Source organism: Aedes aegypti, chromosome 2 (assembly GCF_002204515.2).
Source record: "Aedes aegypti strain LVP_AGWG chromosome 2, AaegL5.0 Primary Assembly, whole genome shotgun sequence".
NCBI lineage: Eukaryota > Metazoa > Arthropoda > Insecta > Diptera > Culicidae > Aedes > Aedes aegypti.
The window spans coordinates 107,205,678-107,225,807 of record NC_035108.1 but is presented as its reverse complement, the minus strand read 5'-3'; the positions used below and the strand labels follow the sequence as shown (position 1 = coordinate 107,225,807).

Here is a 20,130-nt window from a genome sequence, read left to right as displayed (position 1 = left end):
CGCTACGGCTACCCGGTCCGCCTCATAGTTACGTACTATTTGGTGCTGGGTGTAGTTCTTGTTTTTCCAGCTGTATTGAAAAGCATGAGCCATAGTCTTTGGCATACAATCGGGTCTTTCTTTAGCAGAAAAGAACCGAAATGTCTATCGACGACCGGTGATTGCTAGCAGATATAGTGGAGAGCTTGTCTTGATACGTTCATCGCTTCAAGCTAGTTGAAAAACTGAATACACTGATTGCCTGTCGATCAGAGCCGAACTAGGCATAGATCGTCTACATACATCTGAATCTACATGTCTCCGATGTATTACATCGTTCCAGGTGGGAGTTATCTGATATGTGAATATGGTACCATAACAGAATTTTCCATCTGAACGAAGTGATAAATCATAATATTCCGCAAACTGTATCACACATCTACAGAATGTATTGCGTGAAGTTAAGACACAGCAGAGTATTGGGTACATAGGACCAAGTCCCTGCCGGGTGGCGCGAAACTGATGAGCGATAGACAATAGAATCAACAACACTGCCATAAGGGATAGTAAGCATGTGACTATTGTCGAAACTATGATTAGGAGGCAAATCAACATCCCAAGATCAAATTTTTGTTACAACCCAATGTAGGTATTATTAAATTAGGCTGTAGGAAATGATAAATATCTGATCACTTAGGAACCTTGCAACCGGTAATAAATGCCCGTAGTCTGTTTTATTCGAATACACATGTATAAATTGTTAAAATTGCCGAATCATACGCGGAATTTATTAAACGGATCATGAAATTAGGACTGAAATCATAATGATGATAGATTATCAACTTTCCTTTCGTCTTGCTATTTGTTACCGTTAGAATCACCAAACTGATTGGTTTCCCACTACTTACACCAATACAACAGCACGAAAACTGAAGTATTATAATCGCGCGTTGGAACTTTCAATATCCATATATTACATCAATAGTGAATTCTTGTATGTAGCCAGTATAAATAACAGAATCATCAACTTCTTGAACATTCTTCAACTGAAAACAGGATGCTTGTTTTATCAAACATGCTCAATCTGCACCTAAAATCTCGGATCCAAATAGTTTTCTAAATAAAAATTGTATCTAAATAAAACGTGTAGGCCAACAAAACATAATTGAGTAGGAGTTTACAAGTTACTTAGCACATGAAAAGCAGTTTAAATTAATCTATTACTAGATCAACACTAATGCTCACATTTTTATATTCTCATTTCATCATGGTCCTCATTGCTCGAGCGGAGACGAACACCCTGGAGATGGAAAAAATCGACAGCGCTACGATAAGGAAACGTAACAGATGAGAAACTATCGATACATTTATCAATTATAAAACCCCGTTTTAATGTTAACACTTTGTTTCTGTTTTTTCTGTTTTTTTCGTTTCAGCAATCAAATAACCGAACCAACTCTACTATCTTTTCGTTTCTTCTTCGTTATACTTATAGTCCTTCTGGCACTGAACCGAGTGGTGCGCCTTCTGCTTTCTTACTGGTGCTGTTTTTCCTGTACATTTGGCATAGTGTCGGAGGTGGTGTACTGTATTTGCTATACAACGCACTACTTTCGATATTGTGCTTGGCGTGTGGGGAAGCAGTACTAGTGGTGAAGCGGAGGGCGCCATTCGGTTTAGTGCCAGAGGGACTATATCTATTTAATGTATCTGAAGCTTGTGGGACCGCTTTAATTCCGGCGCCTGCTTGTGGAAGATCCCGGTGTGCTAAACGGTATAGGACATGTTAACGGGGGAGGCTTGGTAGGTCCTCACCCAGCCCGTGTCTAGATGGGCGGATAATTGTCTGCCAGGGTGTGGATTGAGCAATTACAATTACAATTACAATCTTTTCAAAATATTTTTTGACATGAAGGTCAGGAGCTATTTATCTAAGTACCATTGATACACAGCTTGATTTTGTTCAAAAAATGGTCGAAGTAATTAGTTTTGCTTAAAATTTGAGCTCCCTTGCGCCTATAGTTAACCTATTGTTCCTATAGTAGCACTACTGAGAGAAACTATTTTTTATTATACGAAATAATTAATGAATTAAGTACTTTTTTACATCAAACGAAAGCTTTTGATCCACACTTTCAAGGTAAAATATAAAAGCTTTGTAAAAATACGGTTTTGATTAGTATTTTGCCAACGCCGTGATGCTAGTGCTACTATAGGAACAGAAATTAGAAATAGTGCTACTATAGGCACATGTATTCCACAAGCGATAATAAATGCAAACATATGAGTTTTCGCAGTTTTCATATTTTTCCCACAAAACCAAGATAAAAAGCTTTCAGATGATGTAAAAATAATGACGCTAGCGTTATTTTTCGATTTATTTATTTATTTCGTCAATCAATTGTAGACTATATGTTTGCTTAATACTATGTTGTATTATATCTCAGGGAATTAAAATATTGCCTAAGCTTCGTTCGCGACATGGTCAAATCAATTTCTGTGTAATGCTGGTTATAAAGAGACATCATTTGATTTATTGGGCCGAATTTGGCATAATTAGTTCGATGATTGTTTGATGTGAACAAATTCCGATTCCTCAACTGTCTGGCGGGCGTGTAGATTTTATACGAATATTTGTTCTTAGCTATGCGGCTATTGGTACCATACCCACACAGTTACGGATCACCCACAGTGACGGATCACTTTGGCGTTCAACATCGGATAACTCGCTCAAAACATAAACGTTGAAGTAAAACATATTTTTCCCATGTTATACTATTTGTCTTCTACCATTTGTAATGTTAAGCACAACATTCGACCGCTAAATAACGGTGTATTTGACAAATGTTTAGTTGGTACCACACAGCTATCATTATATGGTCGTTTTCTGTAAGAAGTGCCGTCAGCATTCATAAGCTTCCACAGGTGGTAAAATTCAAATGTTATAACATATTTTATGCTCGTTCGCTTCGATTTAGTATGAATTCATCTTTGGAAAACATTTTTCTTGATTGTTGATTCTAAATATCGAATATTAGCACTTCTAACTATTGATCCATAATATGGACCAGGAAATGATCGTTTACCACGGTTATGGATCACTTCCAAAGAATGTAGATTTCTGCTATTTTGTGCATTGGATTCGATATTTTCTGACAATAGCACTAAGGATAAAACTAATAAAACATCAAGGTTTGTAAATTTCATTTTTTAGCAGACAAAAATGGGTGGTAAACTTGCTGTATAGCGAAAACAGTTCATGTCTCAGTTACTACAATGAAGTATCACAAAAAAAGGCCATTTTACCCTTGTTTCCAGCTCTAACACTGCTATTTTTTGCAGTAATATATGACACATTGTTAACTTTCGCTATCCCGTGCAATACAGATGCATTGAGTTGAAAATCTCTTGCTTTTGCGCACTGATCCGTAATATGTCACATTTTGATCCATAATAGGAAAATTGATCCATAATATGGTTTTCAGGAAGGGGGGTCTGTAGCCTTGAGGTTACGCTTTCGCTTCATAAGCGGAAGGTCATGGGTAGATTCCCAGCCCCTCCACAAAAAAACCCGTCCAGCTACCAGAAGACGCCTCACGGAGGACCGCACTTTGGAGAGCACATCCATCCTCCGTCAGTATCAGAAGGTGACTGAGACAAACTGACCCTCTTCGCAGGCAGCTAGCCTCACTAAGAACAGAGCTCTCTCCTACCTGCTCGGTGTGAGAGTAAAAGAGTAGGAGAGAGTGAAAGTTGATGTAAATATAAATAAGTTAAAAATAGATCTGTATCGGTAAAGAAGCTACAGATCACCTGATTCCGGCACAGTAGTGGCCACGAGCACGGAGTGCCTTAAAAAAAAAAAAAAAAAAAAAATGGTTTTCAGGAACCGATACAATTTTTAATTTTTATGCAATCCTATGTAAATATTACAATCAAAACAGTTTACTAATTGAAGTTCCAATTTGAAACGATTCGATTCGTGCTTTTATATTACAATTTTACGTTTTCTATGTCGTTTTATTGAATTTTATAGGTTGGACTCCACACTATTTGATCCATAACTGTGGGGTCATGGTACATCGACCCTACTTCACTGAAGGTCATTTTTTATAACCTGAAAATTCAACTTCAAGACGCTTGCGCCACCTTCTTCTTCTTTCTGGCGTTACGTCCCCACTGGGACAAAGCCTGCTTCTCAGCTTAGTGTTCTTATGAGCACTTCCACAGTTATTAACTGAGAGCTTACTATGCCTATGACCATTTTTGCGTGCGTATATCGTGTGGCAGGTACGAAGATACTCTATGCCCTGGGAAGTCGAGAAAATTTCCAACCCGAAAAGATCCTCGACTGGTGGGATTCGAACCCACGACCCTCAGCTTGGTCTTGCTGAATAGCTGCGCGTTTACCGCTACGGCTATCTGGGCCACCTCTAAATGTTAATATTTTTGGCACAGATTTTGAGGTTTCTCTTTTAATGTGATTTGAATTCAATAGAGCACACGAATTTCTGGTTTTGAGAACTTTTGAAAAATAAGCCGCACCCTAATGGGTACCCATTCTACTTGTTTCAAATCAAATGGAAAAAACCCTACCGCCACAGGTAACTCCGCTTCTTCGTCCACCGGAAATTTCAATGGGAAATCACATGACATGTCTGCCTCTGATTTTAATTTTCTAACTGAACAATTGAATCTAATGATTGATGCATGTTCAAAGCCACCACTATGACTGAAGCAGTCCAAGTAGGTGTAAAATTTCAAATCAAATTGTTATTGGATTACGTTTTTCTAATGGATCCAAATAATAATTTAAATATTTTAAATTGGAATGCTCGTTCTCTGAATGGTAAAGAGGACGAGCTGTTTAATTTTCTTACAGCTAATAACGTGCATATAGCAGTTATTACCGAAACGTATTTAAAACCTGGATCTAAACTCATAAGAGATCCTAACTTTTTTGTTTATCGTAATTATCGACTTGATGGGACATGTGGGGGAGTTGCAATCATCATTCATAGGCGTATAAAACATCAACTGTTTTCATCATTTGAAATTAAAGTTTTTGAAACTTTAGGTGTTTCTGTTGAAACACATTTTGGTAGTTATACTTTCATAGCTGCCTATTTGCCTTTTCAATGCTTCAACCAAACATCGGTCATGGAATAATTCTCAAAGTAATTCCAACGGCAGAATTTTATTTGATGAGTGCTCTTCAGGATATTTCTCATTTCAATTCCCTGATAGCCATACATGTTTTTCCTCTTTTAGAAATCCATCTACGATTGATTTGGTCTTAACCGACTCTTTTTCTTACTAGTCCATTTGAAAATCAAGTTACTCAAGACTTCGAAAATATTCTCAATCAAGAGAACGTTTTCGAAAATGCCTGGGAGACTGATTTGGAAGAAGTGAGAACTATTATTAAAAAATTCAAAAACATGAAAGCTCCTGGCGATGATGGAATTTTCTACATCCTCATCAAGAAACTTCCAGAATGTAGCTTATCATTTGGTCGGCGTTAAGTCAGAGTGGACTAAGTGACATTTTTCATATTTTGAGAAAAATGGGTTAAAGTCTTACGCGCTGTAATTTTTGAACTCGTTTAAATTTTGGTTCAATATTTCTACACCTCTTTGTGTTACTTTCAAACAATATAATGTGAAGTGATTATCATGAAAAATCATAATTCAAACCTCTGGTAGAACGATTTTTGGATGAACTATGTATACTTAGTCCATTCGGACTGAACTATAGACCACCGTTCAGTGAGTTGGTTCACTCTGACTGAACCATTTCTAGGAAAATAACAATCATTGAATGCTTGCATGGTCATACTGAGTGCATATCTCTAAGAAAAACAGATTATCAAGACCCTTCGACACCAGTATAGTAAATTCTTCAATAATCCATATAGTGAATACCGAAATCATAGCTTGAAAATTAAGGTTTTGCAGGGTCAGGGCATTGAAGACCATAAATATTCAAATATGTGTTCAGTCAGAGTGGACCAAGTGAAAATCGTGAGTACCGACCAAAATATACTGGTCCAATAAGCGGGTCCTAGGACATTCCATGCATACACCATAGAACTATCATAACCTTCTACCGGACTCTGAAAATGACTCAAAAAATGCAATAATCAATCAGTTTATTGCTTTTTAACACTTGGTTCGCTCTGTCTGCACAGAAATTGTTGCAATTTCTGACCACCCCTCCAAATATGGTAAATAGTCAAAAATCAAAATCAAATGCATCGAATCAGGTAATATTTATAAATTTCTATTGATGGATAAGTAGAAGAATCGTTCGATGTCGAAAAATCTGACAAATCTCTTGAAATGTTTTTCATTTCCTCGCATTCCTCCGCACGCCGATCATTTTCGATGTTATGGTAATAAGCACTTGGTCCACTCTGACTGCACAATTTTATCGGTTTTTATTAATCATCTAAAGTAAATTTATTGCATATCTCTCGCAGTTTACAGCATCCATGAAATCTGATCAAAGTGAATGGGAGGTAAGGTAATTTCGCATCTAATGAGAGGATAATCCAATTTTCCTAAGTTTTGCACTTGGTCCCCTCTGACTTAACGCCGACCATTTTTAGTTGATATATTTAACAAATGTTTTCAATTAGCATATTTTCCTGACAAATGGAAAAATGCTAAGGTTGTTCCAATTTTAAAACCAGACAAAAATCCTGCAGATGCTTTTAGCTATCGTCCAATCAGTTTGCTTTCCTCCATCAGTAAACTTTTTGAAAAGGTTATTTTGAACAGAATGATGGCCCACATCAACCAAAATTCATTTTTTTCCAATGAACAGTTCGGATTCCGCCATGGACATTCGACCACTCATCAACTTTTAAGTGTAACAAATTTGATCCGTTCCAACAAATTTGAAGGCTACTCTACTGGTCTTGCTCTTTTAGACATAGAAAAAGCATTCGACAGTGTTTGGCATGAAGGTTTGATTGTAAAATTGAAAAACTTTAATTTTCCAACATACATTGTTAGAATAATTCAAAGTTATCTGTCAAATCGTACACTTCAGGTTAATTATCAGAACTCCAGATCTGAAAGACTTCCTGTAAGAGCTGGTGTTCCTCAAGGCAGCTGTGCTTATTCTGCGCGGCGTGTGAGTCGAAACGAGTCGCTCTCACCGCGAGTGACGTGAGACGACTAATGTTAATCAAATGGGAGCTTCGCCTTAAGGCCGCACGGGACGTCATCATAATCACCCTATCCATTTCAAGAAGCAAATCCCAAGAACCACTCCATATATCGATGCAAAAATGTATCACTATGATTCTATATATGTAGTGCACAACCCGATAAATTTTCAGCTTCATCGGTTCACTAAAACTCGAGATTTGCTTCCACAAAGTTTTGATGATTATTGTTAGAGTGAAAAAAAAGATAGGGAAAATAACACGGTCTCCCGTGTCCCCTTAAACTCGAATAATTTCAAAAGTTGAAGTTTATGATTTGATGAAGTATGCAATCAGTGTTGATTTGAGCCGTACATCGATTGGTCGCCTTTATTGTAAACTCCGGTATTCAGCCAGTTAATAAAATATTCATTATTAAAACGCTTATTAAAACGCTTCATGACGGGGTTGGTGGTCTGATGGCTACCGCTTCTGCTTCATATGCAGAAGGTCATGGGTTCAATCCCAGGCCCGTCCCTTTCCTCGTACTTTGTAGTTGTATATCTCTCACTTGCTTCTATCTTCCATTCTAAATATATCACACTCAAACTATTCGTTCATAGCAAACGCTAGAACCAGAGACGGACAAGAAACCGTTTCCCTAACGCTTCCTACTTCCACGCGCACGCCTTTCTTACGCCTGATACATAGGCAGTCTGCTAACCACAAAAGCAAACCTCTCTGCCATGCCTTTCCCCCAATCCATACACTCCCGCATGAACTGACGTGGATGCAGTGGAATATACGGTCTACGTGGGAGTCAGTTCAATGCATCATCAATTCCTCCCCCTTCCCCTCATTGGTCTGCATTCTGACGTGGCAGGTGCCATTGTTGCCTAAAAATAGAAGATCACCAGCACTTACACTCCCGTGCATAAGTTTGGGTTCACCCCCTGAAAAACATGCAAAAGTGTTCAGTCCATATCTCTGTGATTACACGTCCAATTCAAACTCTTTAAGCCGCATTCCAAAGGCAAAGAGTTATTCTTACTTCGTATGTATTTTTCCAAAAACATTCTTTGACCTTTGTGTACTAAATATGTACTCAAAATTGTGACATTTTTCAAAAAACACACTGAAAAAAACATTACTAATTTCCTCAGCATTGGATCGACCAAAATTTTAAAACAAGGTGTCTTTAGAATCGCAATATTATATTCTTTGAAAAGCAATCATGAAATTTTGGCGGAAAAATCTGAAAAGTATTCAAAATCAATGAAACAGTCAGTCAAGTCATCGTGCAAAAGTTTGGGTTCACCCTTCAGTATGGTGTATCGTGCACAAGTTTGGGTTCACCTGAACTTACTTAAATCTGTGAAATCTCAAACCAATCATGTACGCACCATTATTTGCGCTCAAAAAAGCTTTAAACTATTAAAATCGATTGAAAAATGGCAGAGATATTGACAAAAATGATGTGCGTGTGGCTCAGATGAACCCAAACTTTTGCACGATTTGCATCATACTGAGGGGTGAACCCAAACTTTTGCACGATGACTTGACTGACTGTTTCATTGATTTTGGATACTTTCCAGATTTTTCCGCCAAAATTTCGTGGTGTCTCATCAAAGAATATAAGATTACGATTCTAATGAAACTTTGATTTAAAATTTTGGTCGACCCAATGCTGAGGAAATTAGATATGATTTTCCAGCGTGTTTTTTGAAAAATGTCACAACTTCAAGTATAAATTTAGTATACAAAATTAAAAAAAATGTTTTCGGAAAAATACATACGAAGTAAGAATAACTCTTTTCCTTTCGAATGTGGCTTAAAGAGTTTGAATTGGACGTGTAATCACAGAGATATGGACAGAACACTTTTGAATGTTTTTGAAGGGGTGAACCCAAACTTTTGCACGGGAGTGTATACACTGAGGATGCCTGTTAGTCCCAAGCAGTCATTCGGTTGGTTCCTTGTGTAAGTGCAGCTGATCTGGCAATACTGGAGTGCATCCACGGGCGGCCAATCAAGCTCAAGCTCAAGCTATTCATTATTAAAACGCTTCAGTTACAACCTCCAAGTGCTGGGTGTAGAAATGATGGTCATTTATTCGTGATAACGGTTTTAAATACACCGTGGCAGCCAGCTAACATTTTCCCATTTTTTTCTCCCCTCAGATTCTGGCCCATCCTGAGCAGTCACTTCTTCGCGCTGTGCAACGACATCCAGAACTCGGTGCGCCGGACAATGGCCGCCTCCATTAGCCAAATCGCGCTGATCATTGGCCGGGAACAGGCAACCCGCGATCTGGTGGCCCCGTACACCGAGTTCCTGATGGACTCGGACGAGATCAAGATCGAGGTGGTGAACACGTTGGCCGAGTTTCTCAAGGTCATCGACGGCTGCGAACACGAGACGCTCATGGATCAGCTGAGTCTGTGCCTGCAGCCGCCGCTGAACATGATGAACTGGCGCTTCCGCGAGGCCGTTGCCCGCCAAATCATCCACCTGGTGCCGATGCACACCAAGATTCGGAAAGAGAACTGCCTCCTGTACCTGACCGGGCTCGCGATGCGACTGATGATCGACAAGTACGACTTTGTGCGGAAGGCCGGCGTTCATGCGGTTAGTTTGGAATAAGATTGAAGAAGAGGGTGGGCTTGTTAAAATTCTGCGTTTTTTTTACTAATTTCAGTTTGTGGCGTGCTCCCGGGAGTTCCAAAAGAACGACTCTGTGTTCAAATTCTTTACGGAAAACTTTGCTCATAGTTCAAACTGGCGACGTCGCCAGACGTACATTCTAGCGGCGGGACAGATCGTAAGCTCAACTCGATTAACGAGACAGTACTCCAACGGACATTGATTAATTTTCTGTTCAACAGCTCGAAATGGAAACCATCGAGGTGGAAATATTCCGCAAACACGTGCTCAAGAACGTCCTCATGCTGGTCAACGACGTGGTGCCGAACGTGAGAATACAAGTAGCCAAGTGCCTCAAGGACGTCATTCTGCTGCATGGTAAGTACCTATCCGGAAACCTTTATTTACATACACTTCCCAAGCATACCGTGAACGTACCATATTTGACGCAGGTCCAAACTTGACGCATTTTCTAATTAATTTTATTATTAATTAATTCTAGTTCAGACTAGCATTCGAAAATTTATTCCTTAATTCTTATTTACATGTTATTGAAAGATTTCAATAAAAAAAAAGTTTATTTTTGATTAGTAATAGACAAAAAATAAAAACTTTTTGAAAATGCATCCGACAAGTGCGTCATTTTTTTCATTCCTTAGTGAATGTGCTAAATATTAATAATTGATTTATTATTGATTTATTGATTTATTAATGTAATCCAACACTGACTTTGTCAAGTCTTATTGAATATCTTAAACTATAAATTCCACAACAAATTCGAAGAACGCATAGCACTTTCATCGTACCTCAACATTATACAAATAACATAATCAATCGATACACACAAACATCAAACTAATAATTACAACTCAGCATCGTTTAAATAACATCATCAATTTGCATATAAGTATCATACTAACATAGAAACACATAGCAATGAAAACTATTCTATCACATTCGGCTTTCATGTTTGAGTATTTCTGTGAACAAATTCTCTAAATTTAATACTTCGTGGCCATATCATTGGATTCAATGCACGAGTTTTGAATTTTGAATCAAACACAATCTTAAATGAAACGAAATCTAGATTGCGGGATTTCCATTTAGATACTACCTTAGTAACATTAATGCATTCGAGTTCAGGAGTTCCAATCGCCTGCGAAGCCATCTGCTGTACCGTTAAGTCACCAGTCACCGTGCGGCCTCCATTCACCGTGCACATATACAAATTCCTACAGAATATTCATACAATTTTCACAAATTATTTTTTTGTCAGCAAAATAAGATAAAACTGATGAAATGATGTAGTTTTTGTCACAAAGCATTTTAAAAAACCAGCATTCAATCCAAATATTACCCCTGCAGTTTTCCAAATATTTCATAAAATGTTTTTCAAAACATTCCCATGCAACCTTGAAAAGTCTATTTAAGTTTTCACACCAGTTAATACTGCAGCAGTTTTCCCATTAATTCTTCCAATCATTCCTGCACATTTTCTTTCGAGATTCTGTCCAATATTTTCGAGAAGTTCCTTCAGAAAACCCTGCGAAATACTATCTCGAGATTCGATTGATTGTTTTTTCGATTATCTCAGCAAATTATCTATGAAATCTAAACTTCTTTGAAAGCCCAGGAGTTCTTTGATAGTTCATCCTTAATTGCTTTAAACTTTTTAGAAACAAATTCTTAGCATTTCTCAGGAGAAATTCCTGGAAGCAATTCTAAAAATAAAACTTCCAAGGCTTACTTTAGAAAATCTCATAGTGGAGAAATTTCTGTAGGATTCTTAGAAGAAATATCTTGAGCAATTGCTGAAGGTAACTTCAGATAAATTTCTAGTTGGAATCTTATTTATATCCTGATATATAATTTCATATAAAATCCCTACTAGAACTTCTTGGAGGCATTTCCAAAGAAATTGTAAATTGAATTCTAAAAGATGTTCTGACCATGAATCTTGAAGGATCCCCCAGAGAAATCTATGGATAAAATCTTGGAGAAATTATGACTTTCCCGAAAAATATCTCAATGAATTTTTGGAGAAATTTTTACGCTTTTCGAAATAATCTTTGGAGAAATTCCATTTCTATGGTACTATTTGAGAAAATCAAGGCTGATTTTTAAAAGTACCCTAAGCAAAATTTTTGGAGAAATACCTTAGGGGAATAATTGATAGATGTACAATTTTAGAACAATTCGAAGTAATATCTGAACATACTTGCAATGATTTCTGATGAAAAAATGACACATACGATAATACGAGCGGTAATTTCACGAGGAATTCTCAAAAAGGTCTTTGATCTTAGAGAAATATCTGCTCTGATGGTATGAAGAATCAAACTCTTATTTCCTGATTCCTAATGGGTTTCATTTTGTTTTCTAGCTTCTTGTTTGATCTCTTTTTGATTCATTTAGGCCTCTTTTTTCAGGCATCAGGTCGTTAATATTTTATTTTTAAGGTACGTAGTCGCTATAAGCCTGTAAAGACGGAAAACTTTCTTAGTCTTGTGGCACTTTTTGCGTTTGAGTTCCTTAGGGGATTCTTAGAGGATGGGAATCCATAGGGTTAAATAATATATGGTAGGAGCCTGATTCCTGATTCCGGAAGTACTTTCCGGGTAGGAGCCGAGGCCAAAGAAAACATATAAATTTGATCCGAAGCAACATATGCGACTACTTGAACGTAATGAAATCAACTCAGAAAGCCAATACAAGACATCAACTCTCAATTTTGCCAATTTTACCTTATGGCCAAGGCTGGGTTGTAGGGTCACTTCCGGTGAACCAGGAGGCAAACATAAATAACAGGAAAGACTAGGCATGCAACTGCTCAAACTTCACGAAAAAAAACCTCAGCATTGCTGTAAGACCATGCTGCTTGACTGTATAGACACTTCGGCCAGATGACCAGACAATGACCGGATTTCAAGGTCACTTCCGGTGAATCATGAACAAACCGCTCAAACATCATGAAATAACCTCAGTGCTTCGGTCAGATGAACAGACAATGGCCGGTTTCTGAGGTCACTTCCAGTGATTCAGGGAACAAACATGAATAGAATAAAAGGTAAAACTAGGAATGCGACTTCATGAAACAACCTCAGCGTTGCTGTACGAGCATTCATGTTTGTTCCCTGAATCACCGGAAGGGACCTAAGAAACCGGACATTGTCTGTTCATCAGGCCGAAGTATCAATACAAACAAAAGCACGTTCTTATAGCAACGCTGAGCTTACTCCATGAAATTTGAGCGGTCACATGCCTAGTTTTGCCAATTATAGGGAAGGTGTACCGGTATTCGCCATGTACCAGTTATTCGCCACCCCAGATTTTATACCGTTTTACTTCATATATGGTTGCCAATTGTTTAGTGTTTGCTAAATTGCTTTGAGATGATACGGAAACATTCTTGGAAACCGCAAAATTTTCTCAGAAAATAGTAGAAAAAAATCATTTTCCTTAAACTTTTTGCTCCTTTGCACCTATTTTTCGCCACCTGTTCCTGAATTCGCCACCCTCCATAAGAAATCAACGTAAGTGGCGAATTCAGGAACCGAAATTAAAATCGTGGCGAATACTGGTGCAAGTGGTCCAGTATTCGCCACCACCATTTTTAATACAAAAACAAAGTTTCTGATTAGTTTTTATATTTTCCCTGCTGAGCATGGATTGAAAGCTTTCGTTTAATGTCCAGACAGTAACCAAATGTCTTTTGATTTATAAATAAACAATATTTTTCCTTAGGGTGGCCAAAACTGGTACACTTACCCTACATGTTTGTTTCTGATTCACCGGAAGTGACAGTCAAGCTGGGGTTATTTCATGAAGTCTGAGCGGTCCAATGTCTAGTTTTACCTGTTATTTATGTTTGTCTCCAGATTCACTGGAAGTGACCTCAGAATCCCGACAACGTTTGAAAATCTGGTCGAAGTGTCCATATAGGAAAGAAGCATGTTCTTACAGCAACGCTGAGGCTATTTCGTGAAGTTTGAGCAGTCGCATGCCTAGTTTTTCCTGTTATTTATGTTTGCCTCCTGGTTCACCGGAAGTGACCCAACAACCCAGCCTTGGCCATAAGGTAAAATTGGCAAAATTGAGAGTTGATGTCTTATATTGGCTTTCTGAGTTGATATCATTACGTTCAAGTAGCCGCATATGTTGCTTCGGGTCAAATTTACAAGTGTTACTTGGCCTCGGCTCCTACCCGGAAAGTACTTCCGGAATCAGGTTCCGGCTTTCGTCCCATGCAAGAAACTAAACCAAATAGTGTATTCTTGCCTTGATCCGTTACATAATGTCTAAAAATGGCTAAAACTTATCAAAGCTCTCCAAAATGAGCCGTTTTTTCGAAAATATGTTTAAGTCTCCAATGACCCAGGTATGAAACAATTCTATCATTTTATATGGGCGAATGCTGGAGACAAGGCCTGTGAAGAAGCTGACGTCATCGTTGATGTTATAGAAGCTTTCATCACACAGATATTGAACTCGACGTCCGCATGATAAAATTTGAAGGTATGCTTCCAATTCCTCTCTGGTAAGGTGAAAGTAACAGATAAAAATCATGTTCAAAGCGAAAAACAGAGTCTAAATAGATTATACAATACAAGTAATGATAATATATATGTTTCATTCACATTTTCTATGTAAAAATTACCATAAAACATGATATGACGATTTTCGCATTTTTTTATTGGCCATACTGTACCCTACGCATACCAAAAGAACTACCGGATGACGTCATTCAAAATTTTTTCCAAAGGTTCTAACTTTTATATTCACTCTAAAGCGTTTTTTCTTTCAATTAATTGAACTATTGTATACTTTACTTGTATATTTTAATCTTTAGCAATTATTTTTTAGTGCGTCAAATAAGGAACATAGTGCGTCAAATTAGGTACATTGAAAAATTGATGCGTCAATTAACCCGTAGGCTACGGGGCTGACAACCAAAATTAAAATTGCTCGTATTTGAGCATAACTCCATATTTTTCAGTGAAATTTTGAGGATTGCTTCACTAATAGTTGTAGTTTCATGAGTGAAGGGAACGTATAGATTCAGAGTATTGTGGACAAAGTTATTCCAGAACATCTCTGGGTCAGGTAGGGTAAAAATCACATAAACTTCCTTTTAGAACTCATTTATCATTTGGAAACGAAATGTTTTCATACAAAAAGTGAATAGACCCGTTATTTGTAATAAGTTACGATGCAGTAGGATATTAAGAAAAAATAAAATTAACCTAGAACAATGCTAAGGCCTCCAAAACATTCTGAAGTTTTGACCATAATCTACACAAGTTCATAAATTATTTTAAGCGAGTGATGTCCTCGTTTAGTGGTTTACAGCACTCATTTAGCCTTAACAGACATGTTCACAAATTTTGACAAGATATTGGATATTGGAAGTCATCCAAATCAACCTGGAGTTCAGGTCATTTTGATCTATCAAATCAACTACAGTTTATACTCACCCAATTCCCGTGAAACTTTCTCGTTCCTATCCATAAAGCTTCATATGACTCGGAAAGTGTACTGCTATGAATATTGATAATCTGAAGGCCTTCAGAACATACTGTAGTTATGAGCATCAATTTCTATATGCAGCTTGACTTATTATTCAAACAAAATGTTTTCAATACATCCATACTTGATCGCAAATCTCCGTTAGAGTTAAAACAATTGTTTCAGACGTGTTCACAAATTTTGACAAGATATTGGATTTTGGAAGTCATCCAAATCAACCTGGAGTTCAAGTCCTTTTGATCTATCAAATCTACTACAGTTTATACTCACCGAATTCCCGTGAAACCTTCTCGTTCCTATCCATAAAGCTTTATATGACTCGGATAGTGTACTGCTATGAATATTGAACATCTTATGGTAACTGAGCGATCATCTTTTCCGAAACGTCTCGTAAAAAATACGTCGGAAGAAAAAATAAAAATTCTTTCTTGAATATACGTTGATTAAATACGTAATTGACACAGTCGTCTTGCTTCAACCACATAATTTACAGTTAATGATGTATACGAACGATACATAAAGCGTCCAATATCTTGTCAAAATTTGTAAACACGTCTGAAACAATTTTTTTTAACTCTAACGGAGATTTGCGATCAAGTATGGATGTATTGAAAACATTTTGTTTGAATAATAAGTCAAGCTGCATATAGAAATTGATGCCCATAACTTCAGTATGTTCTGAAGACCTTCAGATTATCAATATTCATAGCAGTACACTGTCCGAGTCATATGAAGCTTTATGGATAGGAACGAGAAAGTTTCACGGGAATTGAGTGAGTATAAACTGTGGTAGATTTGATAGAACAAAAGGACTTGAACTCCAGGTTGATTTGGATGACTTCCAATATCCAATATCTTGTCAAAATTTGCAAACACGTCTGAAACAATTTTTTTAACTCTAACGGAGATTTGCGATCAAGTATGATGTATTGAAAACATTTTGTTTGAATAATAATTCAAGCTGCATATAGAAATTGATGCCCATAACTTCAGTATGTTCTGAAGACCTTCAGATTATCAATATTCATAGCAGTACACTGTCCGAGTCATATGAAGCTTTATGGATAGGAACGAGAAAGTTTCACGGGAATTGGGTGAGTATAAACTGTAGTAGATTTGATAGATCAAAATGACCTGAACTCCAGGTTGATTTGGATGACTTCCAATATCCAATATCTTGTCAAAATTTGTGAACACGTCTGTTAAGGCTAAATGAGTGCTGTAAACCACTAAACGAGGACATCACTCGCTCAAAATAATTTATGAACCTGTGTAGATTATGGTCAAAACTTCAAAATGTTTTGGAGGCCTTAGCATTGTTCTAGGTTAATTTTATTTTTTCTTAATATCCTACTGCATCGTAACTTATTACAAATAACGGGTCTATTCACTTTTTGTATAAAAACATTTCGTTTCCAAATGATAAATGAGTTCTAAAAGGAAGTTTATGTGATTTTTACCCTACCTGACCCAGAGATGTTCTGGAATAACTTTGTCCACAATACTCTGAATCTATACTTTCCCCTCACTCATGAAACTACAACTATTAGTGAAGCAATCCTTAAAATTTCACTGAAAAATATGGAATTATGCTCAAATACGAGCAATTTGAATTTTGGTTGTCAGCCCCGTAGCCTACGGGTTAAGGAACCTAATGTGTTCCACAAAAAGTCAATCAAACATGAAGAAAAACACGTTTAATATTTTTTTTACTGATTTTCCCTAATTCCATAATAGTTGAGCTAGCATAGGTTCAAATTTCAACAAAATCGGACAGATTTTGACGATTTGACAAATGTTTGAATTTAGAATTTTCTTAACCGCGTCAAATATGGTACGTCCACGATACAAGACTACGCGGTAATGCGAGATCCATGTTTTGTACTGATCCCCTGTATCATCTCTTCTATTTTCAGAGAGCTTCTCGCCGACCAGCCCGGACGCGGATGCCATCGAGCAGACGCTGACCAAGTTACGCGCCGATCCGGATCGTGACGTCCGGGGCCATACCGATGGCTACCTCAATCCAGAGGAGGATTCCGTAGCGGCCGGTGCCCCAGAGACGACCGCCAATGCCTCCACGATCGATACCGCTTCGACATCGTCCACTACGTCGACCTCCTCCCTGTCGCCACCCCCTTCATCAACGGCGGCGACGACGACGCCTATGGCCCACGACGGTTCCGACAACTACTCAATAGAGGAATTCGTTATTCCGAGTCAATCCGATCTTGATGCCATGGGCGTAGCGATCAAGCACATCTTGACCATGGAAGAAATGAAATTGAAAGAGTACGAGTTTTGAGCTTGGCTTCCACTGGGTGTCAGTAGCGGAAGTGGCCGAAGCGTCGCCGGCTATCCGCTGTTGCGGCACTTGCTAGCAAAGGGACACAACAGCTATCATCATCCACCTAAATTCGTTTGCTATTTTATCCTAGTTGCAATTGTAGTGTTTTCCTCTTTTATTTTGTAACGATCAAAGGCATGATCGTTGGACCGGCCGATGGCCGAGATTTGATACGTCGAGTTCGAGAACAATATATCAACTCGATCGTATCTTTCTACTTAGAGATTTTTGTATAGAGCCAACAACCTGGAAAAGTTTATAATTGACCATTAGACGAGAGACACCTTTATTATTAGCTCGTAAAGAGGGCAAATTAAGTAACAAATCCTATTTTATAATTACGGTACTGTCCGGCACGAAGTTTCAAAGAAATAAAGCTTACTCGTTTTCCCTTTATGTCCATAAGCAAAAGTACAACTTTGAAGATTAGCTAAGGCGTAAGAGTTGGTGGAGGAGGAGGAAGAGGGGGTGTTCAATAGAAGCATCAACGAATAAAGTTCTATAGGCCAATTACACTCCCATTACGACCAAGGCTTCATATTTTAATAGACTGCTCTATAGAAATGACTTTCTTTTTCCACTCATTACATTCAAACATTCATACAAAAGACACACAGCACACATACGTCGTACGTACATGAGTATCGCCGGCTGGTTTGATGAGGTTGTTCATGAATCGCTTTAGTGATAAACTTCTTTAGCTGACGAAGTAAAGTCAACCTCTCTATCAGCAGCAACATTGAATGGGGAACATAGGAATATCTTCCAAAAATCTTCAAGTTGACCAATGTTCAAAATCGACTCACATTCAAAAAGTAGAAGAGTTTCTGAGAACTTGTGCAAAAATATCGAAAAACAAAAAACTTATAGCAATTTCAATATTTTCTTGAGGCAAAAACAAAATATGTTGCCGATAGAGGGGCAAATCCCATCAAGCCGGCCCGTTAGAGTAGTAATTACACAAATAATACAAAGACAGTATAGTTAATTAATTTACAAGAAAAGTTCAGTTACTCGACTTCAATTATATTCAACAAAAACAGTATCCAATTGCTATATAATATAAATAGGCAGTAGAGCGACTATGTAAGCGACGCAATTGACAAGACTCTACCACCCCTTAACATAACAAAAAAAAACTAGCGAAAAGAAGAGAGAACATTGTTCAAAAAGAGATATCCTAGAGTTCGACAAACTTCAGGAGTTTGAAAAGGAGCGATGCGAGCACTCGAGTAGGAAGAGGCGCTACCGTCGTCGGAAGTGAAAACTTTTTGTACATTTTATAGGCAGACGTGGGCGCGCGCGCAGTGCTTCAGTAATAGACCCCGCGCCAAACAAAGAGCGGGAGAGATCGTAGAACAATAAATGCGAGTATAGAAGAATAGATATGGCGGTGAATTGTAGCTTACACGATAGTGGTTATCACAGATGTCCTTGGATCGCGAATAGGAATGCAAGTCTCTGCCTCTTTTTTTTTTGTTTTTTACATGGGGGAAATCTGCAAAAAGCTCCCCTGAGAAGGTAACCAGAGAGTGCGTTGATGTCGCACCAACGACGACCCACTAAAACCAGCCCAATGCACTGTACTTGAGCAATTCTTGTTGAATTGCTCAAATAGTGTACAGTGCATCGACATTACCCTTGGCCTCAGATCCTTATCTCCCCGGAACCACCTTACGGTATTTCTTCGGGGAGGGACCAGTGCATATAGCACAACACGTGTAGCAGAAGTAGCCTAGGTAACTGCTTCTCCTAGTCGACTTACACAATGTTACAAGGGACCAGTGTTGCCACATTTTTTCCGAATCTCATCTGTGTTTTTGGCCGAAAAAATCTTTTTTATCTTAAGTCAACCTACAAAAATCTTGGTAAAAATCTGTGTTGTTGAAAAATCCAAAATTGATTTTTTAAGGCCAGAAAGAGCCTTCGTAAACGTATTATGGATGTATTTGGCATGTCAACCGTCATTAATTTGAATTAATTCTACCAAAAGTAAGTTAAAAATTCATAATTGTTTCTCAAAATTTACAAAAAAACTTAAGTTTTTCTGAAAAACTTATCTGAGTAATGGTATTTCTGCGTTATACCTTCCAAAACTGTCCTCAACTTATAAAATATCCTAAAATCATAAAAATCTTTTTTATCAAAAATAAAATCTGTGATCTGTGATCACAGATATCTGTAGGCAAGATCAGGAAACAACCTGTGTAATTAAAGATAAATCTGTGTATGTGGCATCACTGCAAGGGACCAGCCTAGGCAGGGCTAATCCTCTGCAGCCAACTCTTGGTCGGCGCGCCATAGCCGCTGCAATTCTAACATCATGTGAGTAGTAGATGGTATGATTACCTCTAAACGTTCACATCACGTTCTTTCTTTTCAAATTGAGTACCTTGCTTCGTCAGTCCTGTTATTTGACTAAGGTACCGTGGGGCAAGTGGGTAATATAGAAGATTGAAGAAAAAAGTACAGAAAAAGTCTT

The 20,130-nt window shown here is 37.9% G+C and overlaps 1 protein-coding gene across 3 annotated transcripts in view; it reads left to right on the top strand.

Annotated features, from left to right (window-relative positions):
* LOC5569422 (serine/threonine-protein phosphatase 4 regulatory subunit 1) overlaps positions 1-19,034 on the top strand; it is a 674,626-nt gene extending 655,592 nt beyond the window's left edge. For all 3 annotated transcript variants that reach the window (XM_021841889.1, XM_021841888.1, XM_021841887.1), the window contains 4 exons: positions 9,313-9,760; positions 9,831-9,953; positions 10,018-10,153; positions 17,218-19,034. In XM_021841889.1, the coding sequence (XP_021697581.1) occupies positions 9,313-9,760; positions 9,831-9,953; positions 10,018-10,153; positions 17,218-17,606 (1,096 nt within the window). In that variant the 3' untranslated portion in view covers positions 17,607-19,034. The remainder of the gene's footprint in view (positions 1-9,312; positions 9,761-9,830; positions 9,954-10,017; positions 10,154-17,217) is intronic.
* The last annotated feature ends 1,096 nt before the right edge of the window (positions 19,035-20,130 follow it).